The sequence below is a fragment of the Pterocles gutturalis genome, unplaced genomic scaffold (genome assembly GCF_000699245.1).
Source record: "Pterocles gutturalis isolate BGI_N339 unplaced genomic scaffold, ASM69924v1 scaffold51392, whole genome shotgun sequence".
In the NCBI taxonomy this organism is placed as follows: domain Eukaryota; kingdom Metazoa; phylum Chordata; class Aves; order Pterocliformes; family Pteroclidae; genus Pterocles; species Pterocles gutturalis.
In genome coordinates this window covers 3,612-27,447 of record NW_010109609.1, presented here as the reverse complement: position 1 = coordinate 27,447, position 23,836 = coordinate 3,612, and the positions used below count along the sequence as shown (strand labels likewise).

The 23,836-nt window shown below is 41.9% G+C and overlaps 1 protein-coding gene across 1 annotated transcript; it reads left to right on the top strand.

The window, feature by feature from the left end:
* The first annotated feature begins 2,559 nt into the window (after positions 1–2,559).
* LNP1 (leukemia NUP98 fusion partner 1) lies at positions 2,560–12,121 on the top strand. Its single transcript, XM_010073030.1, has 3 exons — positions 2,560–2,800; positions 9,530–9,775; positions 11,780–12,121. The coding sequence occupies exons 1-3, from the start codon at positions 2,651–2,653 to the stop codon at positions 11,981–11,983; spliced, it is 600 nt and encodes a 199-aa protein (XP_010071332.1). The 5' UTR covers positions 2,560–2,650; the 3' UTR covers positions 11,984–12,121.
* The last annotated feature ends 11,715 nt before the right edge of the window (positions 12,122–23,836 follow it).

Genomic DNA, 23,836 nt, shown 5'->3' with positions numbered 1-23,836 from the left:
CCTAAAAAGTCTGGGGGTGTCTTTAGGTCCGGGTTCATTTTGTGCGGGAGTTTCTGGACTGCCAACATACAGGACTGATGCGAAGTTTCTAGGACTTTGTACTGGAACATTTTGAAGCAAAATTATCCTTGTTAAAATGCCATTTTTCTTCCTTTTTAGTTATTAATTGAATCTCTCATAAAAATAATTTACTATGTAATACTGGAATTTTATATATGTTGCCTATACATATGCATTATATGTATGTGTCTCTGTGCCAACTTTGCATCCTTACCTGTAGGCAGAGGAAATTTATGTTTCTGCCTCCACTTGTTCCCCTGGAGCACTTGGCTGAGGATGAAGAGGAATTGTCTTTGATACTTTTTTATACTTGGATAAGACTAGTCATCTCATATTTAGAAATTTCATTGTAGGCAGGAGGGAAATGAAAAGAATATGTGTGAAGACACATATTGCAGTGAAGAAAAAAAGGACTGAAAAAAAAACAACGGGAAGACTGCAAAGCAGATACCTCAGGACCCCAACTAAAATTTGTCCTGCTGTACTATGAATCCATATATGTTGGTGCCTGCTAATAAACAACTTTAGCTGTCTCTCCCTTAATTTATGGATTATTACTAATTACATAAACATATTTTGCCAAAGCTCTGGGACAGCCTCTCTCTCACATTTCCCTGTCACCTGTCTCAGCACGGCAGAAGCATTTCCTACTCCACACAATAGGCTGCACTTCTGTTTTGCATGTCAGAAAAGAAGAAAGGAACTATACAGTGGAAAATGTGTATCAACACGCTGATAGCTTTCTTCTGGGACAGCCTAAATTCAACCTGTGTGATGCTTCCTATGAGCTAGTATAGGCCTTCAGATGTATCTTGCCTGTACAGATTAGTAGCCTCGAGGACATAAATCAAATTTAGGCTGACAGATTATGGCCAGGAGTGTTCTTCCTCACCTGGAGAATCAGCCTACACATCCTTTTTATTGCTTCAGGTATCTTTTTACTGTATTGTCTTGCAGATATTCCTCTCACTCCTGTCCATCTGCGCCTCTGCCAAGAGAGCTGCCTGCTGCAGATTTGATTGTGTCTCCCAGCTCTGATACGCAACATTTGAGGATATGGCATCTGCACACTCATGTACTCCAGGTCCTTATGCTAATTATGGTCTCATCTGCCCTGGACAAGGTAAAACTCCAGCACAGAGGTACCCATGACCAATTGGTCCCTTCACCCCTGTTATTCAGAATGAAGGGTCCTCCATCAGAGTGTTGTACTTGAACCTCACACCTACACCCACATGAATGGAACTGGAGTTTTGTTACTACAGCTGTATTGCTAAATAGGTTGGGGACAAGGAACAACGTTTAAAGCCGGACCACTGCTTCCCTGTAATGCTAAATTGCCAGCGCTTTTTGGCATACTTCTGGCCAAGGCCAACTAGCATCTCCGCAGCAATGCCTAGGCACCAGGACAACACCTAGCTACCTAGCACACACCAAGAACTGCTTCCCACGAGAAGTTAGATTTGGGTCTCTTCCTCCTGTGCAGTCTTCTAACACTATCCCAACAGGGTCTACAGCCTCAAAGCCCTCCTCCTTGTCCCTCTGCCATGTCCCAAGGCATGTAACACATCTCCCAGTTTCATACTGTACAAACAACAGTTTTATGGGCCACAACAGAGCTTTCATGTTGTATCAAATATTTTGAAATAACAAAGACACAAAATTTACAACCAAGTATTACAGCCACAGTGCAGTACACAGAGCCTAGAAGAGACCCACAGCACAAGCGCCATGTGGGGTAGACGCGACCAGTCTAGCCACAAAACAGTCCCCAGCCCTGTTTTGTTTTGTGGTATAGACAGGGCCTATATGGCTTAGACCCAGGGCTGGTGAGGAAGAGTCAGATGGATTTTTACTCTCTGTGCCTTCAGGTGAGGCAGGGCCTCCCATAACCCTAATATAGCAGATGGAATGACTCTGGTGAAAAGCAGCTGATGCAAGTTCATGCCGTCTGTCTTAACCTGAAAATTAACAATCAGTTTCTTCAGGGAGGGCTTTCTTCTACCAAGGCAGACCACATTTCCTGAGTACTGAAGGAGGAATAGAGACAACAGGACTCAGGAGGGAGGGCAGCATGGTGCGGGACATTTGTCCCCCCTCCCGCAGAGCCAGTTAGGCCTCTGCAAGCAGCTGTGCCAGTTTCTGACCACCGTCAATACTTCAATTCTGCTTCTCAAAATCACAAGCCTACTTTGGGTTCACGTACACAGCTCCCAGGCATGTAACTATGGGAAATTGCCCATTGGTATTGACAGCTGGTGCACTCAACAGCAACACACAGGGAGTAGCCAACACATTTCCCTTCCCACCAGCTCCCCACGGCAGTGTCATATTGGACATCACTGTGATGGAAAGGTTAAAAGAAACCTTGTTGAAAAGAGATGAGAAAGGATTGACTTTATGTTTAGAGAGTGCCTACGGCTGTAGTGGGACGGGTTTTGGGGGATGGAGACCAGAAAGAGTGACTGAAACTGCATCTCTGCTTCCTCTTGTTGGCAGAACAGTGTGAGGCTATTGGCTCGGTGGTGGCATTTGGCCTTGCTTTTACTTGTCTGGTTGGGAGAACCCCCCAAGTTTGGAGTATCTGTACATGGAATATGAAGAGGATGATGATATTTCCTTTGCAAAATGGATGAGCAGCTTCTGGGGCCACAACTTGATCGATGAGAATGAGAAAGAGGGTAGAGGCCACAAGAAACGTCAGACACGACCCTTTAGTGAAAGGAGAGCCTCCCTTCCGGTAAGAGCTGTTCGCAGGTTTCTCTGTATGTGTGTGTGGTTTATGTATAAATTTAAGTGCCATCCTCAGAGGCATGGCCCTAGAGATGCATGAGGATGTGTATGGTACACCTTGCCAAGTCAGTTCAGTTCCTGTTGGCAGCAGCTAGTTGCCTTTTGAACTTAGCTGCCTGCCAGGGTCAGGCCTCCGGTGCCTTTGGAACACAAGAAAACTGGCAAACTCCAAGACAGGACCAGAAATGTAAGGAGAAGGGTGTAATAACTGCCTAACTATGTTTTATGATGTTGTTCTGTCTGCTAAGCATGACCTGGCAGAGATCAAAACATCTTGGCAACTGGCATACATAAACATTGTCTTTAATGAGTCTGTTCTTATGTGTAAAACTATGTATTCATAGGGTTTGGACCTAATTCTGTAATTATACTGTCTCCAGGAAGTTGTACACTTCAATCTATTTGCAGGTGTAACTTCTAATTTAAGCCGACTCTGAAAACAGGGATGCAACACATAACAAAGCTTATTATACTGTGAAGTAAAATCTTAAGGGAGAAGCACGTTCTTTATTCTTAAACAAACAAAATAGTTGGGAAAGGGGCAGGGTTCACACACAGAGGCAGTTTTTTACAGCAGCTCTCAACTGTTTAACCAGTTATCAAAATGTAGTTAAACTGAAAGCAGCTGTTCCCAGTCTGCTCTTTACTTGAAGACTGCTGTTTTTATTTCAGGCCTAAAAAAAAAAATATTTATGTGGTCCAAACCAGTCTCTTTTTTTTTTTTTTTTACAGCTACATCAGTTGGTTTACCAAAGATACTATGTTTCCTTACAAATATTTTTTAACATATGTCTTTATATTATTATGGCTGCAGCAAAGCAAATGCTATTCTTTTGGGGAGAAACATCTAATATTTTACAATTTTTTTTTATTTTCCCCTTGCAAGTTCTCCTCCAGTGGAGCTGCCATGTTCTGAGCTGTGGGATTTTTTGTTTTCAAAAAAATTTAGCTAAGAAAAACAAAACAGACAAAAACCACCACCCCCCCTCTTTGAACTGGTTGGAGAGGTAACCTTCATTCATTAGTGTTGAACTGATCAGCCACATTTGTTATTTACAATTATATTTCATCCTGGTCACAAATTGCAAGACAGACTGAGCTACGGCTGTGCTGATGAATTCCATCAGAATGCCTGAAAACAAAATGTTTGTTAATGTGGATTTTTTAAAATTAATTTTACTCTATTTTAATTTTAATTTTGTCTTTCAGAGATCTACGCATATGTGATTTCTTTAGGCCCCAGTATAGACTGAAGTATAAGAATGTACTTTAAATCACTTTCTATTCAGCAAGCTGCTGAACACATCTTTCTGTGTATTTGTGTGTGTATTTGTGTGTGTACACATACATTTCATTTGAAGCACGTTCTCATATTCAGTTTGTTCAAAAGCTATTTAAATACTTAGCTAATAACTATTAAAATATTTTGCTATAGTTGCATCCCTGAATCAACACCTAGAACCTGGATTAAGTTAGCTGACAGAAAGAGAAGACTGTGACTTTTGACATTACTGTTCAATGAGCCAAAGTTATCCTGTACACTTAATTATGTCTGTCCTTTATAAAAATGCTCCACACAAACTTGTCTTGCTCCAGTAGTATATCAATTTCAGCTGTTTTATTTCTCAGTGCCAGAAACTGACTGGAGGAATAAGAAAGGAAGATTTATTTGGGAAATTTATGATTCAGGGATAAATTTTGAGATGAAACTTTTTTATTTGGACACATCTGACTAGTTGGTAGTGAAGAGCACTCAAACATCTTCACTTAAAGCAAACCTAGAAGTTAAACAAATGGGTACTAACAATTCCTTAGGAATACCTCCAGAAGGAAGGTATTTCTTGCTATTGCAGCTGGATGTGTGTTTTTTACACAGTTATTATTAATGATTACTGTAAGATTCAAAACACTTGTCAGTGTTAGTTAAATATTGCCTTAATTTTATCAGAACAGTGCTATTAATCAGGAAGATTAATAACTGAGATCAGACTGCATCTCCTCTCTAAGTTAATACCTCCAGCAGATCACTGTGTACCCTTTCTTCCATGTCAGCGTTGTAAATGCACATAACACTGCTGTCCTGGTGAAAATCAAGTCAGTAAAAGTTCCTTGTGCAGATACAATGGTACTGCCAAAACAGTGCTGCCAGCACACTTCATCTTGTATCCAGAGCTGGTCTATGATGCATCAGCAGTAGTGCAGTCTTGCCCCCATGAACTGCATCTACACCAGGAGCATTTTGGTATTACAGAGAAACGTGCTAGTAGTATGGCACAAAAGGTGGTTTTGTGTATGACTGGAAATCACTTTCAGCTCCAAATTGGTATGTTTGCCTTTGTAGTTTTTCCTGTGCTGCAGAAAGACACTCAAGCCACTGCTCTCACCTCAAACACCATGGTAAACTCCTGTGGCATCCTGTCATGGTAGAGCCCCATAAAATATGAATAAAGCTTTGTAGAACAATTCCCAAACTCACAACAATTGTAATTTTTTTTTTTTTGCAATATCTTATTATACCTCACAAACATTACTGAGATGAGCTTTGCAAAATGCTTTTGCTGTTGTCACTCCCATTTTGCAGATGGGAACACAAAGTTATGTTCATCTTTCACTGAGTCATGGGCAAGACAGGCTAAAAACTTACAAGTCCACTCCCCTGAAGACTGTCAGAGTTTTATATGTTGCTGTGGGCCAACACTGAATGTGAAAACTGCCTGAGGAGAACTAAGTCATCTGTTTTCATCTCCTTTAGTCAACTTGTTCCCCTGGCAAACTTTAGACACATTAACTGTGATAGCCTTTTTGAAGCCTCCTGCTATGACTTTCCTTCACACATTCTAGTTATCCTCCATCATTTTAGTTTAGGACAGTCTCTTACATCCCAGGCATTTTGTTCTGGGGAAAAGATAAGAGGCAAAGGAGCACTGACAAGAGGTTTACAGCCTTATAAGTGTAAGGCTGTAAAATGTCTACCTTTAGGTAGACATTGATGATCACAGGAGAGAATCTGCTAAGAAACCGCTGAGAGTGGGAACAGAACAACTAACTGGTGTTGAAGTTACTAACATTTAATTTAAATTAAAGTCAGACAACATCTACCACAATATTGTTACTACAGATCAGTTGGAGCCTAGGCCAAACATTTTGAAGGAATATATGCTTGGCTATAAGCTTCTTGGAAGGAAAGGAAGCTATGGGACAGCATGTGAATGTCAGATGTTCCAAAACATCCCTGAAGTACTGGGGTCATTGTGTGAACTTCAGCAAACAATGAACACTCATGCTGACACACTGAAAATTAACTTTCTTACTGACAGCTGTGCAAGCCCTCAGATTAAGCCCAAAAGATGGAAGCAATTATCTTGTCTCCAACAGAAACTGAGAAAAGCATAGGCAAATGACATTGACATCAATTTCGTGAAGTATTTTCTGTGTGTACTTTTTGTGTCTTTTAGATGGGCAACTGGCAAAAGATTAGCTGCTGTGTGAATACATTCACTGAGCATGACTGGCCTTTACACAAAGGCTCAAGCAGAAAAAGGGGAGTACTAAAGGGAGTGAGAAACAACCCCTGAGAACAGGCTTGGTGCTTCTGGCTTTCCCAGCACCAGCAAAAATTCCCTGTTTTGATCTGGAGGAGCATTTATGGTTCCTTTTTTCCATGCCTTTTCCCTTGGTTCACCTCCTCCCCACTTCTCCTCCAGTTTAAGAACTACTCAAGGTCAGATCCTAGGAGCCAGCAAGCAAGAAGAGTTTGCTAAAGAGGCACCAGATGTAGGCAAGAGGCAGCTGCTGTGGCCGGAGCAGGTATTGGGGCTGAGCTCAGAGACCTGTGGCAAGGGAAGGCAGCAGCAGTGGGGGGACACCAGAGTGTGCAGGTACAGAGGCGATCTGTGTTGCCCACAGCTGCTTAGACTTCAGGAGAGGGAGCATAAATTACAGCAGTTTTCAGACATTTTTATTTACAATGTTAACAAGCAATGAATTTGGCACCGAAGGCATATATTAAATGCATGTATCGAATCTAAGGAACAGGAAGAAAGCCACGTGGATTTTATCTAAAGTCAGTGCCAGATCTGCTTCATTGCTGAGCTTCATTTTATGACTCAGTTCACCACTGCATCAATCTTAAATAAAAGAAGACTAATGTACGGTATTAGTTATAAGTCTAAAAATGTTCATGCTTGAGCAGTTGTGTTCAGGCTCCTGTCCTCTGTAGGTGTGAGCTAACATGCTGAGCATGCTGTCCTGTCCTTCTAGGTGTGTTGGTATGTATCATGCAAAGGCATTGTGAGAGGAGGTACAGTCACAGTAATATGTATGTGCAGCTTTATCCTTAGTCCACTGAGGCAGATACACATATCAGAAGAAGGCCCATCCCTTTTCTGGACTATTGCTGCCATGTCAGTACGTGAACTGCAGTCTCTTTGTTAAGGGCTTAACTATAATTCTGTCTGTGAAGGGAAATTAAAAAGCAACGTCTTAGTAAAATAAAACATCTACAAACTTTGTAAAACAGGATTAATAGAATAACATCATCTGTTTGAGCTGGCCTGGTTTTTTTTTCCCAAACCCTCTAAGAACAAACACCAGTGATTTTTTGTGTGAGACAATTTTTATTTCCAGGAAACGATACATGTTGTTGCCATTAAAATCACACTGAGCACATTTAGCTTGTTGAGCTCGACATGGCATGTGTACTCTTGTCCCTCAAGCACAAATGTGATTGCTTTGATGCTTTTTAAAATAGCAATACAATATGACCTTACAGAAATGACAGCTGTATTGATTGGTTTGAAACCAAAGTAAAAATAGTATGGCAGAAATCATTACCACTACTCTCAGAGGCAGTCCATAATACTAGTTACTGAAGGAAGTTTATGTCTGGAAATGAACCTGAACCAGAACCGTAGGATCTGGAAACTCTTCGGTATTAGGTGCTTCTGTCAGGTATAAGACTTATGCGAAAGAACCAAGAGTTTCAGATGCCTGTGAAAATGATAGATTAGTAAATAGCAGGATACACAGCCCCAAGAAAATGTATTCTCAATTACTGCCAACAGCTGCATATGGCAACTAGTAACGAGGGAGACAAATCTACCTATATGAATCTGCAGCATTTTGCTGGGAGATGCATAATGCTGTCAGGTATAGATTTACTGGTGATTTAGTACTTCTTACCAAGCCTGTGTAATGTGATGTATTCACAACCACGTGGATGCACAGCCTCACTGTGCAGAGAAAGGCTGCACAGGTCCCTCTTGTGCTGATGCATTTATAATAGCATCTAGGCCAGAGTAAACGCAAATGTACACAGATGTTACAGGTCCCTTGCAGTCTGAATTCTGTAGATTCATGTGGCCACTATACCAAGTTGGTTTAGCTTTCTGCTGTTTGTTAAGAAAACAAAGAGAAAAAAAAAAACACAAACAAACCCAGAAAATAACACCAAGAAACCCTAGTCTGAGTGGATTTTCTTAGAAAGCGCTTCAGGATCTATGGGATAGACCTTCAGTTACAAACAATCACAGCTCCCTTGACGCCAACAGAGCTTCTCTGAGCTGCTCAGTAGCTGAAGGCTTAGCACCAGTCTTGTACAAAACATATAAGCATTCAAACATGTATGCAGCAGCTGAGTGCTTGGAGTGCCTTAACGTAACACCTGGGGGTTCTCATTTTTTTTGTACTTCCCATCTCTCTCTCACAACTTTCACCACTTGCATCTCACCCGTGTCCAGACCCTCACCCTGAAAAAAGCATCAACAGCTGGCAGGATTTGGGGTATGCCTGGTGCTATGTGGTCCAGGTCTTCTCACCCATCTCTTCTACAGGTCTGTCTGCTTCTAAAACCACCAATACATGACTCCACAGGAGACAGCAGTTCTGTATCAGTTTAATCTCCTTTATAGACATGCAATTAAACACAGGTGACACAGATCAATACCTTTTATCTGCATGTCAGGCCTGGGAAAATTGAATCACATAGAAACTAAACAACTATCTACTCCTTCCCCGCTTTAGCCCTAAGATTGTAGGAAGCCTGTTTCCTATCATTTCTCTGGTAGGGATGTGTCTCTTCACGGCCTGAAAGTGCTCCCTTGTCAGTTCAGGACAAATGTGCCCAAGAAACCATCAGAAAATTCAGACCTGGACAATAGAGCATCTTGTCTGCATGTAGGCCATGCTGCAAATTTGACACAACTGGGCTAGAAATGGTCCCTGTTGCACTCAAATGAACTCAAACATCTGACAAGACCTGGAGCACCTGTGGGTCAAACCCGGTATCTGGCTCATCTGTCCACAGAAGGCTGGGGCTTTGCTTTCTGAGAGTCGTGCCTAGAACCTGCCATCAGATGTGAAGCCTGAGTTTCTGAGGTTAGGAAGGGTCCCAGTTCCTTTTAGTGTCAGTAGGCCCCATACTTTATATTTGAAATGCTCATTTGGGTGCCAAAGCTCAGATACTCAAAAACAGGAATAAAAGGAAATTCTGCTGCTGCCCCTGGAAAACAAGTTCTTGTCAGTGTGATTTTCCTGCACGTACAAGGAAAAATACAGGAGGCTGAGCAAGGTCCTTCATTCTGCGCCATTGTTCAGAGAGCACTCTGTGTCAGAGGGAATCTGACCTGTGTGTTCCGCTTTAATATTCAATACTCAACAAAGACCTCTTGTTTTTCAGGCCACGCTTTCCTCCCTCCATACAACACAACTTCATGCTTCTACCAAAGGCTCATCTTCGGGCCATCTCAAGGGCTCCAAGGAATTTCAAGAAGACCAAGATGCCAAATGCCACTGCCACAGGAAAGCAAGCAGAACACCTTCAGCAGACAGCTCATGCCCAGAGACAAGATCAAACTCCATACAGGAATTTGCAGAGTCCTTTGAAAAGCAATTGCATGTCAAAAGCAAACGCTCAGTTTCTTTGGTAGGTAACAACCAACTTAAGATCACTTCAGAAGGAAAAAAAACAACAACCAACCAACCAACAAGCGTGCCAGCTTTATCCCTGGTGTAATTGCTGTGGCTTTGCCAGGGGAAGAGCAGAAATAAACTTGAATTAGAATTTCTCAAATGATGTGGTCCTTACAGTAGCACAAACAAAGTTAAAGTGGTAGTATCACTAGTATGAGAATTCTTGATGTAGTGTTACCCTCTAGACTTATTAAAAAATGTGTATCTTCAAAATGAGGCACCGTACTGGCTGTGGCTATGTTTTTAGAGGTTTCTGAGGCTGTGCCAATAAAACATGACAATATAAAACCAGGTTTGCTTCACTTTTGCCATAAGATGCAGCTTTCTTTCTCACTGCTGCTGACCTGATTTAACCATATATGGTGTTATCTGTAAGACTGACAGACATCGTGGTGTTTGAGAGGCTTGGGACTCCATCCATCTGCTTTCTGTGATGTCACCACACAGCTGCAGCCTCAGCCATTGCTATAAGTGGCTGAACATATTTTCACTGTGAGGGCAAGCAGCCAGCAGGGGATTCTCCCCTCATTTCATTCTTCTCTTGTCCCCATCTTTCTATCCTGAGGCACGATCATTTTCTGTATGGTTTGTGTTGACAAAGTAGCCAATAACAACCTTTTATCTATGACACTTTAACAAATTTTTATGATTATGGTACACAGTATCTGGTGTATCATACAATGGAAGGAAGGGTAATAAACCCTAACTCGCTTTTAAGTATCAGAAGGACACTATCAAATTCGGTCACCCTATTGAAAACCTGTGCTTGAATAACACTTGACATTAGCACCAAATAGTAACAGAAGCAAGTATCTTTTTTTTTCAGTTTGTTGACACTGACAGTTTGCATGGAGAAATAATTTTCAGCTCTCTTTGCACACCTTCCGTGCAGCAACAAGAGAGAAAAAATAATCTCTTTTCAATAAGCAGCATCATTACATGATCAGTCCCACAATTATAGTCCTTGCATGCCCAGTCTTCTAAGAATATGCAGAATTATGGTGATGACAACTCTGTTATGCAATTGTTAAGTTTTTAAGGGTATTGTCTAATCTTCTTTTTCTCCTTTAGGAACGACTCAGAATTAATTTCATTTGGAGCTTCACATTGCCTCATTTGCCAAACCTCACTAGTGGCTGCCTGGTTTATCGCTTATCATTTCTCAAAAGTGCCTATGGCTAGAAAGTTTGTGAGTGTCTAGTAATTGTATGACAGATATAGTGAGCATAATGCACTAAATACGGCTGCAGTTCCAGTTAAAAACATGGATTCTGGTACCCTTCTGTAATCCACAGTGAGGTGTGCTGGGCCATATTTTAATCTACCTTTCAGGTAGACCAAATTGTTGTCATTCTCTCAGTCACCATTGAAGTCTGGAAGACATGAAGGACTTGAGATCTCAAAGAACCGAGAGATAGCCGTTAGAGATCTGAAAGGAAATTTGGGAGTAGGCTTAAACTTTTATCTCTAAATGGAGCGGGGTTTTTTTTGCATTCAGTGGGTGCAATTCAAATCTGCATATTGCTTTTCTCTTATAAATGTGTCTTTGAGGACACTTCATGACCTTCAGCACTTGTTTTCAGTGAGATTTTTGCAGCTAGCACTGAACAGCCTTCAGGCACATAAAGATGGATCATGTGAAAGAACAGAAACATGGGGTCTGGGCTGAAGTCTCAGACCCCCTCCCTATTTCTCTCCTGTCTGCTCTCCCCTTCAAGCCCTCTGGGCAGGTGACCCTCCTACCATATATAGAGTATAATCAAAAGCATGTTGCCTCTTGCTGAGTTTTAGGGTGACTGACTGGGGCCTTGAATTTGAGCCCATCATGTTAAAGCTGCTGTTGCTGAGGTAGGTGACTGGAATATGTTATTACACATTACTAGTGAATAATAATGAGATTTTTTTGTTCGTATGGGAGCAACTTTTAATTCCCCATTTTTTTTTTCCTGCCTTTTAGCAACCTGAAGGCATGAAGGAGAGAAAAGAAAGAGAAAGATTGCATTTGAGAAAAAGCAAGTCTCACAGGAGAATGGGAGAGAAATCAGAGCCAAGGAGAGAGCAGGAAGAAGACGAAGGTTCAGAAGTTGTAACTGCAAAGCACAACAAACAGTTTCCATCACAAGCAAGCATTGAGAAAGGATATTTATTCACAGGCAGCTAGAATGCATTGAGATAATGAATTTTAACACTCTCCCTGAGGAGCAGAGGGAGCATTCTTGTTTTGTTTTGACTAGAAGAGGCCTGTTAGCTAGAGTAAACCCTAACCTGTAAAATAAAAGTAAAATTCAACTGCGTCATTGACATCATGTTATTACCTTCCTGTCTGTACTTTTTCCATTAGGAATGTGACCCTTGTCATAGAAGGAGTGTATCTGGAGCAAGATCCAAATTATCAATTAACTACCGTAAGAGTGTTTCAGGCAAATTTAGCATTGTAGCAGGACAGTGGTGGATGTGTTCATTTAAGAGGAGAGCATGTATGTATTACAGAGCTGTGAAAAGTCATGCAAAACCTTATGTTTCTGTTTTAATTGAAAATAACACTTATTGGTAGTTTTGGGAAGGAAAAATACAGGTAAACTGCCACCTGCTTCCTGGCCCTGACATTCACTTACATTTGGCTTGGAAACAGGTATCTTTTTTGTTTTACATTCTTTCAAGACCAGATTTATACATGTAATACAAGACAAGCCCCTGAGTTCTCTTCTATACCTTCCTGATATCTGACTTCTCTCTTCTTTCCTTCACGGTTACTGGCAATGACTCGTTGCTCTGGCATCCCCCAGTCCTCCCCATGTCCCCAGTCCTGTATCCCCAGTCACGCAACTAGTTCTTTCTCCCCATTTTAACCTCATCATCTTGTCTCTTTTGTGGACTTTCCCCTCACCATTTACTACTTTATAGACTTGACTAATAGCTGCCAAGGTCTTTCGCTACATCTCTAGTTTTGCCTCATCAAAATTTGAGCATTGCTCTAAGTTTTTCAGTAGAAACAGAGATGTTCTGCCTCTCACATGTCTATATAAATTTCTTCAAGGGGTTTGCCACAGGTGAGGGATTGCAATACTTTTCATTTTTTTCTTTTTCTAGAACTAGGGCCAAACCAAGGGAATGGGAACTGGCTCTGTCTATGGTAAGCAGGACTTAGGAAAACTGTATTTATTCTGGCTGAAGATCTGAACTCAGGTGTAAATCTCACCAACTATAAGCAATATTTTCTTCTGTGCAGAGGAAATCTACCTCCTCATGCTCACAAATGCATACACACCCCCACAACCCTCCCATACTCCCCTTCTTCAACATGTAAGTCTTCCCTGCAGAGGAAAACCCTGCCCTCTTTTGGAATAGTTTCCCCAGGCTTGGTATAGAGAAAGCCTGCTTTGGATAGTACGGTTGGAGAAGAGTGAAGACTAATGAAGTCATGAGCAAAAATCAAAGTCTGCTGGGTGTTCTTCCTGTGATTTTCTGTAGTTAATAAAGATCTTATTATTTTGTGTTAGAGTCTTAATTTTGAATGTTCAACCTTTTAAAAGCTTCAAGCATCCTTAAAACATTGTAATGCTTATCTCTATTAAAGGGCTGTTCCTCTTTTTAAGTAGGTATTTGGGGAATATATAAAAGAGCAATTGAACCCTTGCTGATGCTTGTAAATTGCTTCTTGCCTGGTAACATATATTATAAATTAATAAATCTGACTGAAAAATATTGTTCCTATGCATAGTTCCTGTCCTCCCCAATCCATACTGGTTTTTCATTAAGTTTTTCTGTCAGCCAAAACTTCCATGCAGATTACTTTCTTTTTACAGCCTTAATTTGAAGACTGCATTACAATAGATCTGGACAGAAAGGGACATGGCCAGCTGTGCCTGAGTTCCTCAGATAAAACCAGCCACATAAATCCTTTCATGTAGCAGCCTGTCCTCGCATCTCATGAGAGCTGAATGCCATGGCTGCTCCAGCTTTACCTGGATTTTAGAGCATCAGTCTCCTCCTCCTTTTTTCTGGCCAGGTTAACTCAACAGGCCCAGCTGTAGCCCAGCAGAAGTTGCAAAAACCTTGTATTCATGAGACTAATGTTCCGGTTGTACACTACAACTGATGAAAATAAAACACTAAAAAGAGCTGAAATAGAAAACCCACTTGTGCCTGGCTCCAACTTGCTGTTTACTATCTCCATCAAAGCACAGGCAAGCCTTGGTGCCATTGAGGCAGCCTAGCAGGTCTGCCTGGAAAGAGCTGCTGTGTTTATCACTGAACCCCATCTCTTGAATGGGAGAGCCTGTAAGTGTTCATGTCCCTTCTGAACTGGCCTGTCAGCCCCATGGTGTGACTTTCAGAAGCTTTCAAATAATGTCCCCAACACTGTCTTCTTTAAATCACTAGAACCTGTCTCCTCAGTAGTGTTTTTTTGTGCTTCATATAATCCCTGATTGGACAAACAGCTCTTTCTAGTTTAGTAGTATTACTTACAAAGCACTATTACTTACAAAGACTGAAACTTGCATGATAGAATGAAATCATTCTACACAGAAATTAACAATTATTCCATAATCAATTGGGCATTGGGGAAGGAAGGTAATCATCCGGAGAAGAATCTGATTGCAATGTCATTTCTGTCTCCACAGAAAATGGAACTGGGATATACAAGCAGCCAGAAAGACTCTAGAGGGTTTTCATTTTCACAGTAGGTCACTAAGTCAGTCACGGCTGACACAAAAAGAGCCACTGCCTTCACTCCCATCCCCAATTCCCAGAGCAGCTGGGCTGGCTGTGGGTGTTTTCTGCACACATGCCCATTCCTAGGCACACGCTGTTGGCTTTTTCTCCTCTTTCCAAGAGTGGGATGGCTACAAGTTGCATCAGAGCCCAGACCTTGGGTGTGAAGGACATCAGTTACTGGGAGGCAAAGACCAAAAAAAAAAAAATTTCCAAAATGCTCATTAACAGGTAATGTTGAAAACCTGAAACAGTTTTACAAGAGAGGGGAACCAGCAGGCAGCAGCAGTAGGCTAACGCTCCTCCTGTGGGCTGGCTGTTGAAAGCTGACATGACTCAGGGGCCTGTGAAGGACATTTTAAACTCGGTCTGTTGCAAGGATGGGAGACCACGCTGTTGTCTCTGTGAATCCTTCCCACCACTCCAGGCTAACCAGAAAGTGCTCCTGTGGGAAGTTAGGGCATGGGTACATACAAGCATTTCAAGAGCAAGATCCAGTTATACCCCAGTGTTTTCTGAGAGGGCTGAGAAGAGAAGCTCAAGTGTGGTTACCTCATCGTTTAGGTAGGCATTCCCAAAGCAAAAAATTTGTGTTTGGGTGCTTTTGAGGTATTGTGTAATTGTAGCATGGTTTTGAGGATGGATTAAATTTTGGGTACTTGTTAACATATCACATTTTAGTATGTAATATGCCAGACCCCACAAAGGCAAAATGAAGAAATAGGTTGTTCAGCCTAGAGAAGAGAAGGCTCCAGGGAGACCTTATGGCAGCCTACCAGTACTTAAAGGGGCCCTACAGGACAGATGGGGAGGCACTCTGTATCAGGGAGTGTAGTGATCAGATGAGGGGTAATGGCTTTAAGCTGAAAGAGGGTAGATTTAGACTGGATATTAGGAGCAAGTTTTGTACTGTGAGGGTGGTGAGACACTGGAACAGGTTGCCCAGAGAAGCTGTGGATGCTCCATCCCCGGAGCTGTTCAAGACCAGGCTGGATGAGGCTTTTAGCAACCTGGTCTAGTGGAAGGTGTCCCTGCCCATGGCAGGGGGGTTGGAACTATATGGTCTTTAAAGTCCCTTCCAACTCAAACCATTCCATGATTCTATGATTTTATAATTATATACATGCTTGCATCAATTCTCTCTAGGAAAAAAAAAAAAAAAAGGAAAAATTTTAAATGCATAAATAAAACAACCACACTGTATAACTGAACAAGAATATAATACCCATTAAAAAGAAACCTAACATTAAATATGAAAAAATTAAAATGTTCATCTGTACTTTTTGGTTCTTTAGCACAAAAGAAGGTATTTGGGTAAGCACAGCCCTGGCTCCGAATGCATTCAGTGTACATATGAAGAGTATAAAAATCACACAGAGATATAATCAAACCTGTTAACCAAAATTATTCACACAGAAATGAATCATAATCATGGGACCTTGAGTTTATACAGCCATTGGCCAAAATGACTGGAAACAAACAGGTCTTGAAATATGTCCAGAAGGATACTGCAGCCAAAATCTAGTCATTCAATGAGAGAAACAAACACTGAAATCCAACAAACTTTGTAGATAATGTTCTGCCCGCTGTTGTTGTGCCAGGGCTTTAAAATAAACCCACTTATCATAGAAAACATTGCTTGTAGGGTGTTGATTTTCATTTACTCAGTTGTTTTAGATTGGACTGACAGACAATATTTCTCCTATTAGGAGGATGTGTCTGAATCCTAGCCCAGTCTCTACTGTGCTATGGAAAAAGATAACTTCTCTCAGCTGTGTCTAGTCTCTGAGGCCAGACAGAGAATAGGAGAAGGAAATGATACAGGGAGAATCAAAGACTAATATTCTGTCATATTTGATACATTCTTGTCCTTCATATGTTTGTTGAAAAGCTTTAGTTCCTTAAGCTTCTAAACCGAAACTAGCCTTTCCACAGCTAGCCCAAGTCTATGCCTGGGAGAGAGAGATGGTTAGGGCATTCCTTTGTGCTAACGGTCCCAGCAGCAACAAAAGCTCCTCAGGGAGAACAAAGTAGCTTTGGTCTGCTCTCACCTGTGCAGGAGTAGCAGTCATAGTTTAGCCCAGAATTTGAGATGAAAAAAATTTTTTATGAACTCCTTCCCCATTGTGCCCAGATCTACCTACCAACAGCTGGAGATGAGGCTACTTCAGATAACAGATTTTCCATCCCTTTAACACATTTTGCATAGAACAAATTTAGTCCCTCAACAGCATAATCCAGGTCTAAATAATATGGTCAACAAACATAAATCACAATGTTCATCATTCATTCATGTTATTAATTACAATTTGATTGCCTAGCCAAAAGCAATTCTGAGCTGAGGTCATTTAAGACTGAGAAAAATTTTTCTGTGCTTGAAGGAGGAAGATTAGATCCATGTGTTATTTGTCACCATGACTTGGGGACTGGCAGCAGCGCAGAAGTTCACTGCATGCACAGCTTTCATAAAAGGTATTGTGATGAAGTCCTGAGGCCTTATGTTCTGTTACTTGCAATGTAGAGAGTAGAAGGGGTTTATACATGAACTTCTCCAGACCCTGACTAAACTTTGAGTGTTGGTGACCGGAAGAGATACATGTTTGTGTTGGAGCTGCTGCAGTAATCCTGCATTATCAGATCCTACCTAGAAGGTGGGAGAATCCTCAGTATCATCCTTAATGGTTTTTAAGGGAGTTTTGCACTGATGGGAAGACAAAAGGCGAAGATGATGGGCTACACTGGAGGTGCTGTAGCCAGTGCATGCTGTTCTTTAACTGGACTAGCAGAAAAGGGGAACACCAGTGCTCCAAAGGAGCTGTGGGTAGCTGGGTGTTTCAATGTCTGTGGTTCAGAGCTGGTGCTGCAGAGAAGGAGCAAACAGTTCTTCTAATCCCTGGCTAATCAATGTTTAAGAGTTCAGTGAGTCCAGCTCGCTCGTTTCCATAGAGATAAATTACGTGGTATAGTTGGTGCCTTTACTGATGACCTCAGGAAAGGGACCAAGGACTAAGTACTCCTCTCATTGAAGGTTGCTTCTATAGGTGGCATCTGAGACATGGTGGTGGAATGGAGTGAAAGAAGCGTAACTGCTATGCTAGCTGGACTTTCAAACACAGAACCTTATCCGAAGACTTTTTGGTCTGATATCAAGTAAGCTCAAAGGGAAAGTGGTGGATACCACATTCTTCTGAAAAAAAAACTAAAATTGTGTCTGGGCTTTATCCCGCTGAAGTTATTCTGATGATTACAGGACTTCATCTAATAGTAGTATCTTCATTTCCTTAGTATCACTGATTCAGTAAATGCTTTGGACCAGGGATATTAATTTCTTAAGGAAATATATGAACTACACCCCTCAAAATTCCCAGGAAATAACAGGAATTCCTGTGTTAAAACCTGGGTTGCTAGTGCTCTTTTCCATTTGCTTTTAACAGTATATTCAAAAGTGGCTGCTAAGGAAACCAGACTGTCCAACATGTCATGTCCAGGTGCTTCTGTAAAGTCAGTGGCAGACTCTTGTCATCCGTGATGAAGTCAAGAAGAGAGGGGCCTTCAGGACTACAGAGGGGAAATATTCAGTGATCATTCCAGTTACAGAAGAAGAAAGAAAACAAAACTTTACTCGGTGGATGAATGTATTACAGGGTTACTGAAAGTGTTGTAGCTTTTTATACTGTTCAGAGACCAGCTTTGAAGATAAAAACCAACTCCTAACTCCTGCCTGTGTGTGTTTTAGAAATATGCCAGTGTTTAGGAAAGATGTCAAAATATTTTTTGAATTCTACGGACAGTGTAAATAAAAATTACACATTTGCTACAAAATACATTGTTTACAAGTCATTTCACTTATGGTCATTAAATGGCTAGATAACATATATAGCTATTTTCCAGCAGAGGGAGTCTGTAAATACAGGGTGAGAACAAGCACTGTAGTCACTGCAAGCACGACTTTGAGATTAAAACAAATTATAGTGCCAGTAGGAGACAGAAAAAAAAAAACAACAACCAAACAAACAAACCATGACCAAGAGCAACACAGGACCGCACGGTCACATTTTGCCTGTGTTGTTCATGTATGACTTTTGTTGATATGAAAGAAAGCAATACTGAAACCCACAGCAGAGTTCAGTCTGGTATTAGGGACTGCAGTATTTACATCACCGTCAGCAGAAGACCTTGATCTCTCTCCTGAAACCCTGTATTGCTGAATCACTAGTTGGCAGCTCCTTGCTGCAGGTGCTTCCCAAACTGTTCTCCTGATGTGCCTCCATTTCCATTTACTGATTGGAGAGCTGCTGGTGTAGCCTTGCGTGCTGCCACCCACATGCACACTGCATGCCCAGGCTGGAGGGAAGGGAGGAGCAGCAACCCCTGCAGAGGCACAGAGCTCCCCATGACTGCTGCTTTCCTTGGGGTCAACAGGTGACTGACATCAGAGGCAGTTCACCCAGATCCTCCCCAGGGAGCCGCTCCTCCTGTACACTCAGCTGAGCTGCTCTTCACCTCTTTGGCAGCCCTGTTTTTTCACCTGGAAACCAAGGTAGGTTGTCTGCCCGTGCTTCTCTAAAACCTTCCTCAGATACTTGCCTACAGCTGGTGAAGTCCTCCTGTTGGCCAAAATGTCCCTCTCATCACTAAGGGATCTGCTGCTCCCAGTGTTCAGTCTTGCTTTCCATATTTTCAGTGTTAAACACAACAAAACTTATGGGAAGCTCTTCCCTAATCCTTACTATAGGAAAGATCATGTGCTTCCTGCCCCAGGGTATTGCCGGTTTGGTCTTTATTCTGACAAAATAATTATATATGATAACCAGAAATTTCTCAGTGAGAAAAAGCAACAGCATTTTTTTCTTATAAGCAGCACACGCTAGTCTAGAAACATAAATGTAGAAATATTAATCAAAGCCTTTGCTTTTAACAACATTTTTTTTAAAGGAACATTTTCTTTCCAGTGTGTATAAGTTATATTTAGCAGGTCTATTTGGGTTTCCATGAATAGTTTAATGATTCTTCTTTACTTGCCAAGTGTGCAGATTGACTTTTCAAACTCAGATCTGACACTGTCTTGACTAGTAGAAAAGTCTCTATTCCTCCTGTTCTCCATATTACAGGTACTTGAGATACACAACATGGCTGAAAATAAGCTGTGTTTTAAAATACATTTTGAAAAATCTCTGTTCATCAAATGCAACCTCTGCTCTACTACAGTCTGTAGCAAAGTGAGCTGAACGGCACATCCACCTACATTTCATCTGGTCCAGTTCAGAATCCAACCAATGCAAGGACGTTTGTGTCATTTTGCTGAGCTGCAGACTGTGACAGTGAAGGGCTGGGATGCACTCCTGTTGGGCAGCTTTGCTCTGAGGGTATGTCTGGCAGTGGGACAGAAATAAGCAGCTGGGGAGGAGCAGGAGTCTTAAACCACTCAACTTGTTTGCACAGTTAATGTGAGCTAGGGTCCTCAGCCTCCCACTGTTATTTCAGAGGAAATCTGGAGATAGAAAGCCACAATGAACTTCATTCCTCAAATACGTATGAATATGCTAATTGCAAGGGTATAACTCATGGTTGTGAAATGAAGCACAAATTGACATGTTGGCAAAATCAGTTCCTATGTTCTGTCATATAAATACCTTTGCTCAGAAACAAAAAGGAGGTAAACCAACTGAATTTCTTAAAACAACTGAAGTAAATCACAGGAATGTCAAAACAAAGTTGATAGTAGATTCTTTTTTTCTTTCTTTTTCAATTGAAAGAGGATGTTCTGGCTGGGAACTTCAGCAATAGACCCAGGATCATAAATCACCCTTGTTCCCTTTTACACTAATCGCTGGCTTGCTAAATTACTTGGTCACTTCATTTTTATTGTTCTTGTTTACTAAGGTACCAAAAAACTTTATATTTATATGTTGTATATACCGACACGTGCTGACAATTAGATGCTTGTACCTCGCCATCTCCGGGGAGCAGTGTGCTGTACTGCAGGTTTCTGTTCAGCACTCCCCTTGCCTTGCCACAAACTATTCTTTTTCAAGTTGTCCCCAAGTTTCTCTGCTTTTCCTCAACTTTCTTGCCCTGAAGCAGCCTTCTCTGTCACTCCTCTGCTTCCCTACCATGGCCTTTTCCTGCAAAGCTGTTCAGCTGACTGCCTGTCATCCCGTTACACCCAACATCACCCTGCCAGTTCAAACTCACGTTTAAGCATGCCTGTGTTTATCAGGCGTCTGTGCCAATGTACACCAACTCATGGGCCGATGGAAATTTCGATGCTGTTGGGAAACCTGGCAGAGAGGCGGGACCGGGTGGGAACCAGCGCCGTGGCAGTGTCCCTGCCTACCCTGGCAGCGACAACTGGGCTCCTGGATTAAAGCAAAGGGGAGGAAGAGCCGAGAGAGTGAATGTTGGAGCACTGTGGCAGCTGTTGCTTGGTGGCTGGTTTGGGAGCAGGGTCGGCGAGGTCAGGGATGAAGAGCTCTGGCTGGTGGTTTGGGCCATCTGATCAGGGCATCCCTGGGAAGGAGTGTGATGGAGAGAGCCCAGGGCCAGCTTTGGGAGGGAGCTGGTTTGTGAGAAGCATTTTGGGTTGATGGCAAGGACCTGGAGGCGGATGTGTGGCAAAAATCAGGTAATTTGGGAGTGCAAAGATTCACTAAGCGACAGACAGGCAGGAGACTGAAGGATCCAGTTCCTGGGTTTAAGTGAGATGGGACATGCGGCCATCCCTGCAAGGAGCTGTTTGGGGAGGACCGTGACTGAGAGGAAAGCTTTTGTCTCCAGGGAGTATTGTACCTGGACACAGAGACTTTGGTGTTGCTTGCATGGACTCCTTTGTTATTAGTGCTTTTCCTCTTTCATGTGTGTGTGGGGGGAGCTCTTTTCCATCAGAGCTTTTCTGGCCCTCGTGTTCCCATGGGATGAAGACCGGCACCGTTAGCAGCCTCATGGCCCTCGTGTTCCCATGGGATGAAGACCAGCACCACAGCAGCCTCGCGCCATGGCTCTGTGAGGCAAGCAGGAGGATGTCACCTGTTGTGCTGCAGGAGAGCCAGGGGGAAAGCGTGGCAGGAGGCAATGCCCGTGCAGCAACACCAGCCTTCCGATCTCGTTGTCCCTCCACGCTCACCTCCCCCAGCTGCGCTCCTGATCTCGCTTTCCCTCTTCCCCTGAAAAAGCATTTTGCACTCTTTCTCACTAGGCTGGGCTACAGCTGGTGCTTTTCATATCACTGCTCAACTAGACAATTCTCCCATCCTGTTCTTTCTGCCTTGTGTCTCTGTCCAGAGGGTTGTTCACCCTGATGTCCTCCCCTGGCTAGCCTTCTCTCCTGACTCACTGAGGTACACACCGAATGCAGCGAGTGAGCCAGAGAGAGACAGAGAGAACAAAAATGAACAAAACAATGAGGAAGATTAAGTTGCATCATAAAAAAAAAAAAAAACCCCAGTTGAAAGAACACCATTAGGTTTACAAAGTTAAACTCTCAAGAACTGGACAAATCCAGCCCTAACGCTGCCTTTGGCAGCATAGTTCAGCCCCCCCTTTCCTTCCCCCGCGCAACGTGTGTTATGTGACATGATTTAATCGTTTGACTGCATACTATTTTTTCCACAGGACTGGCGCCTTGTTTAATGTAAATGCAGGACAGCATCTGGGAATGAAGCTGGTCTCTACATTTCATGGACTAAGTGTGTGACTGTGAGCCCCATTTATCACCGCACAACCCAGACAGTGTGCTGAATTTGGAGCTGCCAGCTTCTTCATGAGCTTTTCTGGGGTAACTTTATTGCAGCCTCTGAATATTTTGCAAACGTTGTTATCATCACAGTCTGCATTAAAGGTAAGGAGTTACTACTTCCAGCGAACTAGGAACTTTTTACTATATTTTTGAATACTCTCTTGGCCCTGATATTTGTTCAGAATAGTTTCTATTTTAACTAACTGCTACAGCAGACTTATTTGCTGTTCTGGGTGCTTGGTGCTTCTATAAATCTATAACCTCGATGTCTTCTATCAGGTGCTCCAAAATCATCATCAGCCAAATGCAGACATGCAGGTAACTCATCTAGAAATGGCCAAGGAACCTGACAGAGTCAGGGACAGTTTCTAGTTCTTACAGCTGCCATTTCTTTCCTCAACTGACAGATTATCCCATTTTCCCACAGCCCCTCTGCCTTGTATTTCCACACCTCAACTTCTGCAACAGCTGATAAACTATAACTTGGCTTGGTATTTGCCCCGAGTGAGTACAACAGACGAGCTCTCTGCCACCTGACACTATTGAGAAGTCACGTTGTTGTAGACTTGTTTGACTAATCTGGTGACGACCATCCTCCACCGAAAAATGTTAGTGAACATCATTTTCCCCAGCACGTATAATCTTTTACTTTCTAATTCGAAGCTTGCTTCATGAGCTGAAGTGTAGTAAAAATAAATGTCATTCCACATCCTCAGAGTCGATTTTCAAGCTGCTGTGGTGTCATTTGCAGCCTTAAAAGTCATCTTTGCTCTTATTCAGGTGGTACATGATGAGAAGACAAAAAGCAAAGATTCTTACTCTGCAATGTGGGGACAGGGATCATCTTTTTTTATATGTTTGTACCGAAGATGACCTCACCTGCACAGGTCTCAGTGTCAAGTCATCTATTCCTTTTAAGTACTGATATTATCTGAAGAAAAATATTTGAGATCTGCAAATTACTTTCTTTCAGTGCTTCTGCTTTTCCCAGATTTCTCTGTTCTGAATCATCATTATACGGGAATGGAGAATTCTGGGGAAAACTTCTTACAGTTAATATGTTTGGCATTTCTGGCTTTATTGCACTAGACTCCCCATGCCAAATTGCTAGATTAGTTCAAAGGACTCTAATTAACTTGAAATATAGTCAATTATCCATGAATTATAGATTGTTTCAGGTATTGCACCTGCAGTCATTGCTGTTCCTCTCTTAATGCAGACAGGGGTAAGATGAGCTCTTTTGATTGTTTTTCTCTCTGATTGTTTTTGCATGTTCTTCTAAATGAATGACTTTCATAAGGGGGGATACATTTTTATATGCTAGAAGTCAGCTTGACACATTGCTGATTAATGCACACCAAGGATACAAACTTGAAAGTTTCTTATACAGCCTATTTGTGAAAAACTGAAAAGTACTTCAAATAATCACAACATAATTAAAAATTATTAAAATTAGTAATTTTTACAATGTCATGTACAGTGTAACTAAATGTTTTATTGATGGCAGAATTAGGCCTAGAAGCATTTTTAAACTTTACAAATTTGAACTTGGATCTTCTAAAT

Bases quoted from the DNA above. Each gene is read 5' to 3' on its own strand.
- LNP1 (XM_010073030.1), top strand. From the start codon at position 2,651: ATGGAATATGAAGAGGATGATGATATTTCCTTTGCAAAATGGATGAGC. The intron at 2,801-9,529 runs GTAAGAGCTGTT...CTTGTTTTTCAG, and splicing joins AAAGGAGAGCCTCCCTTCCG to GCCACGCTTTCCTCCCTCCA. The intron at 9,776-11,779 runs GTAGGTAACAAC...CCTGCCTTTTAG, and splicing joins GCAAACGCTCAGTTTCTTTG to CAACCTGAAGGCATGAAGGA.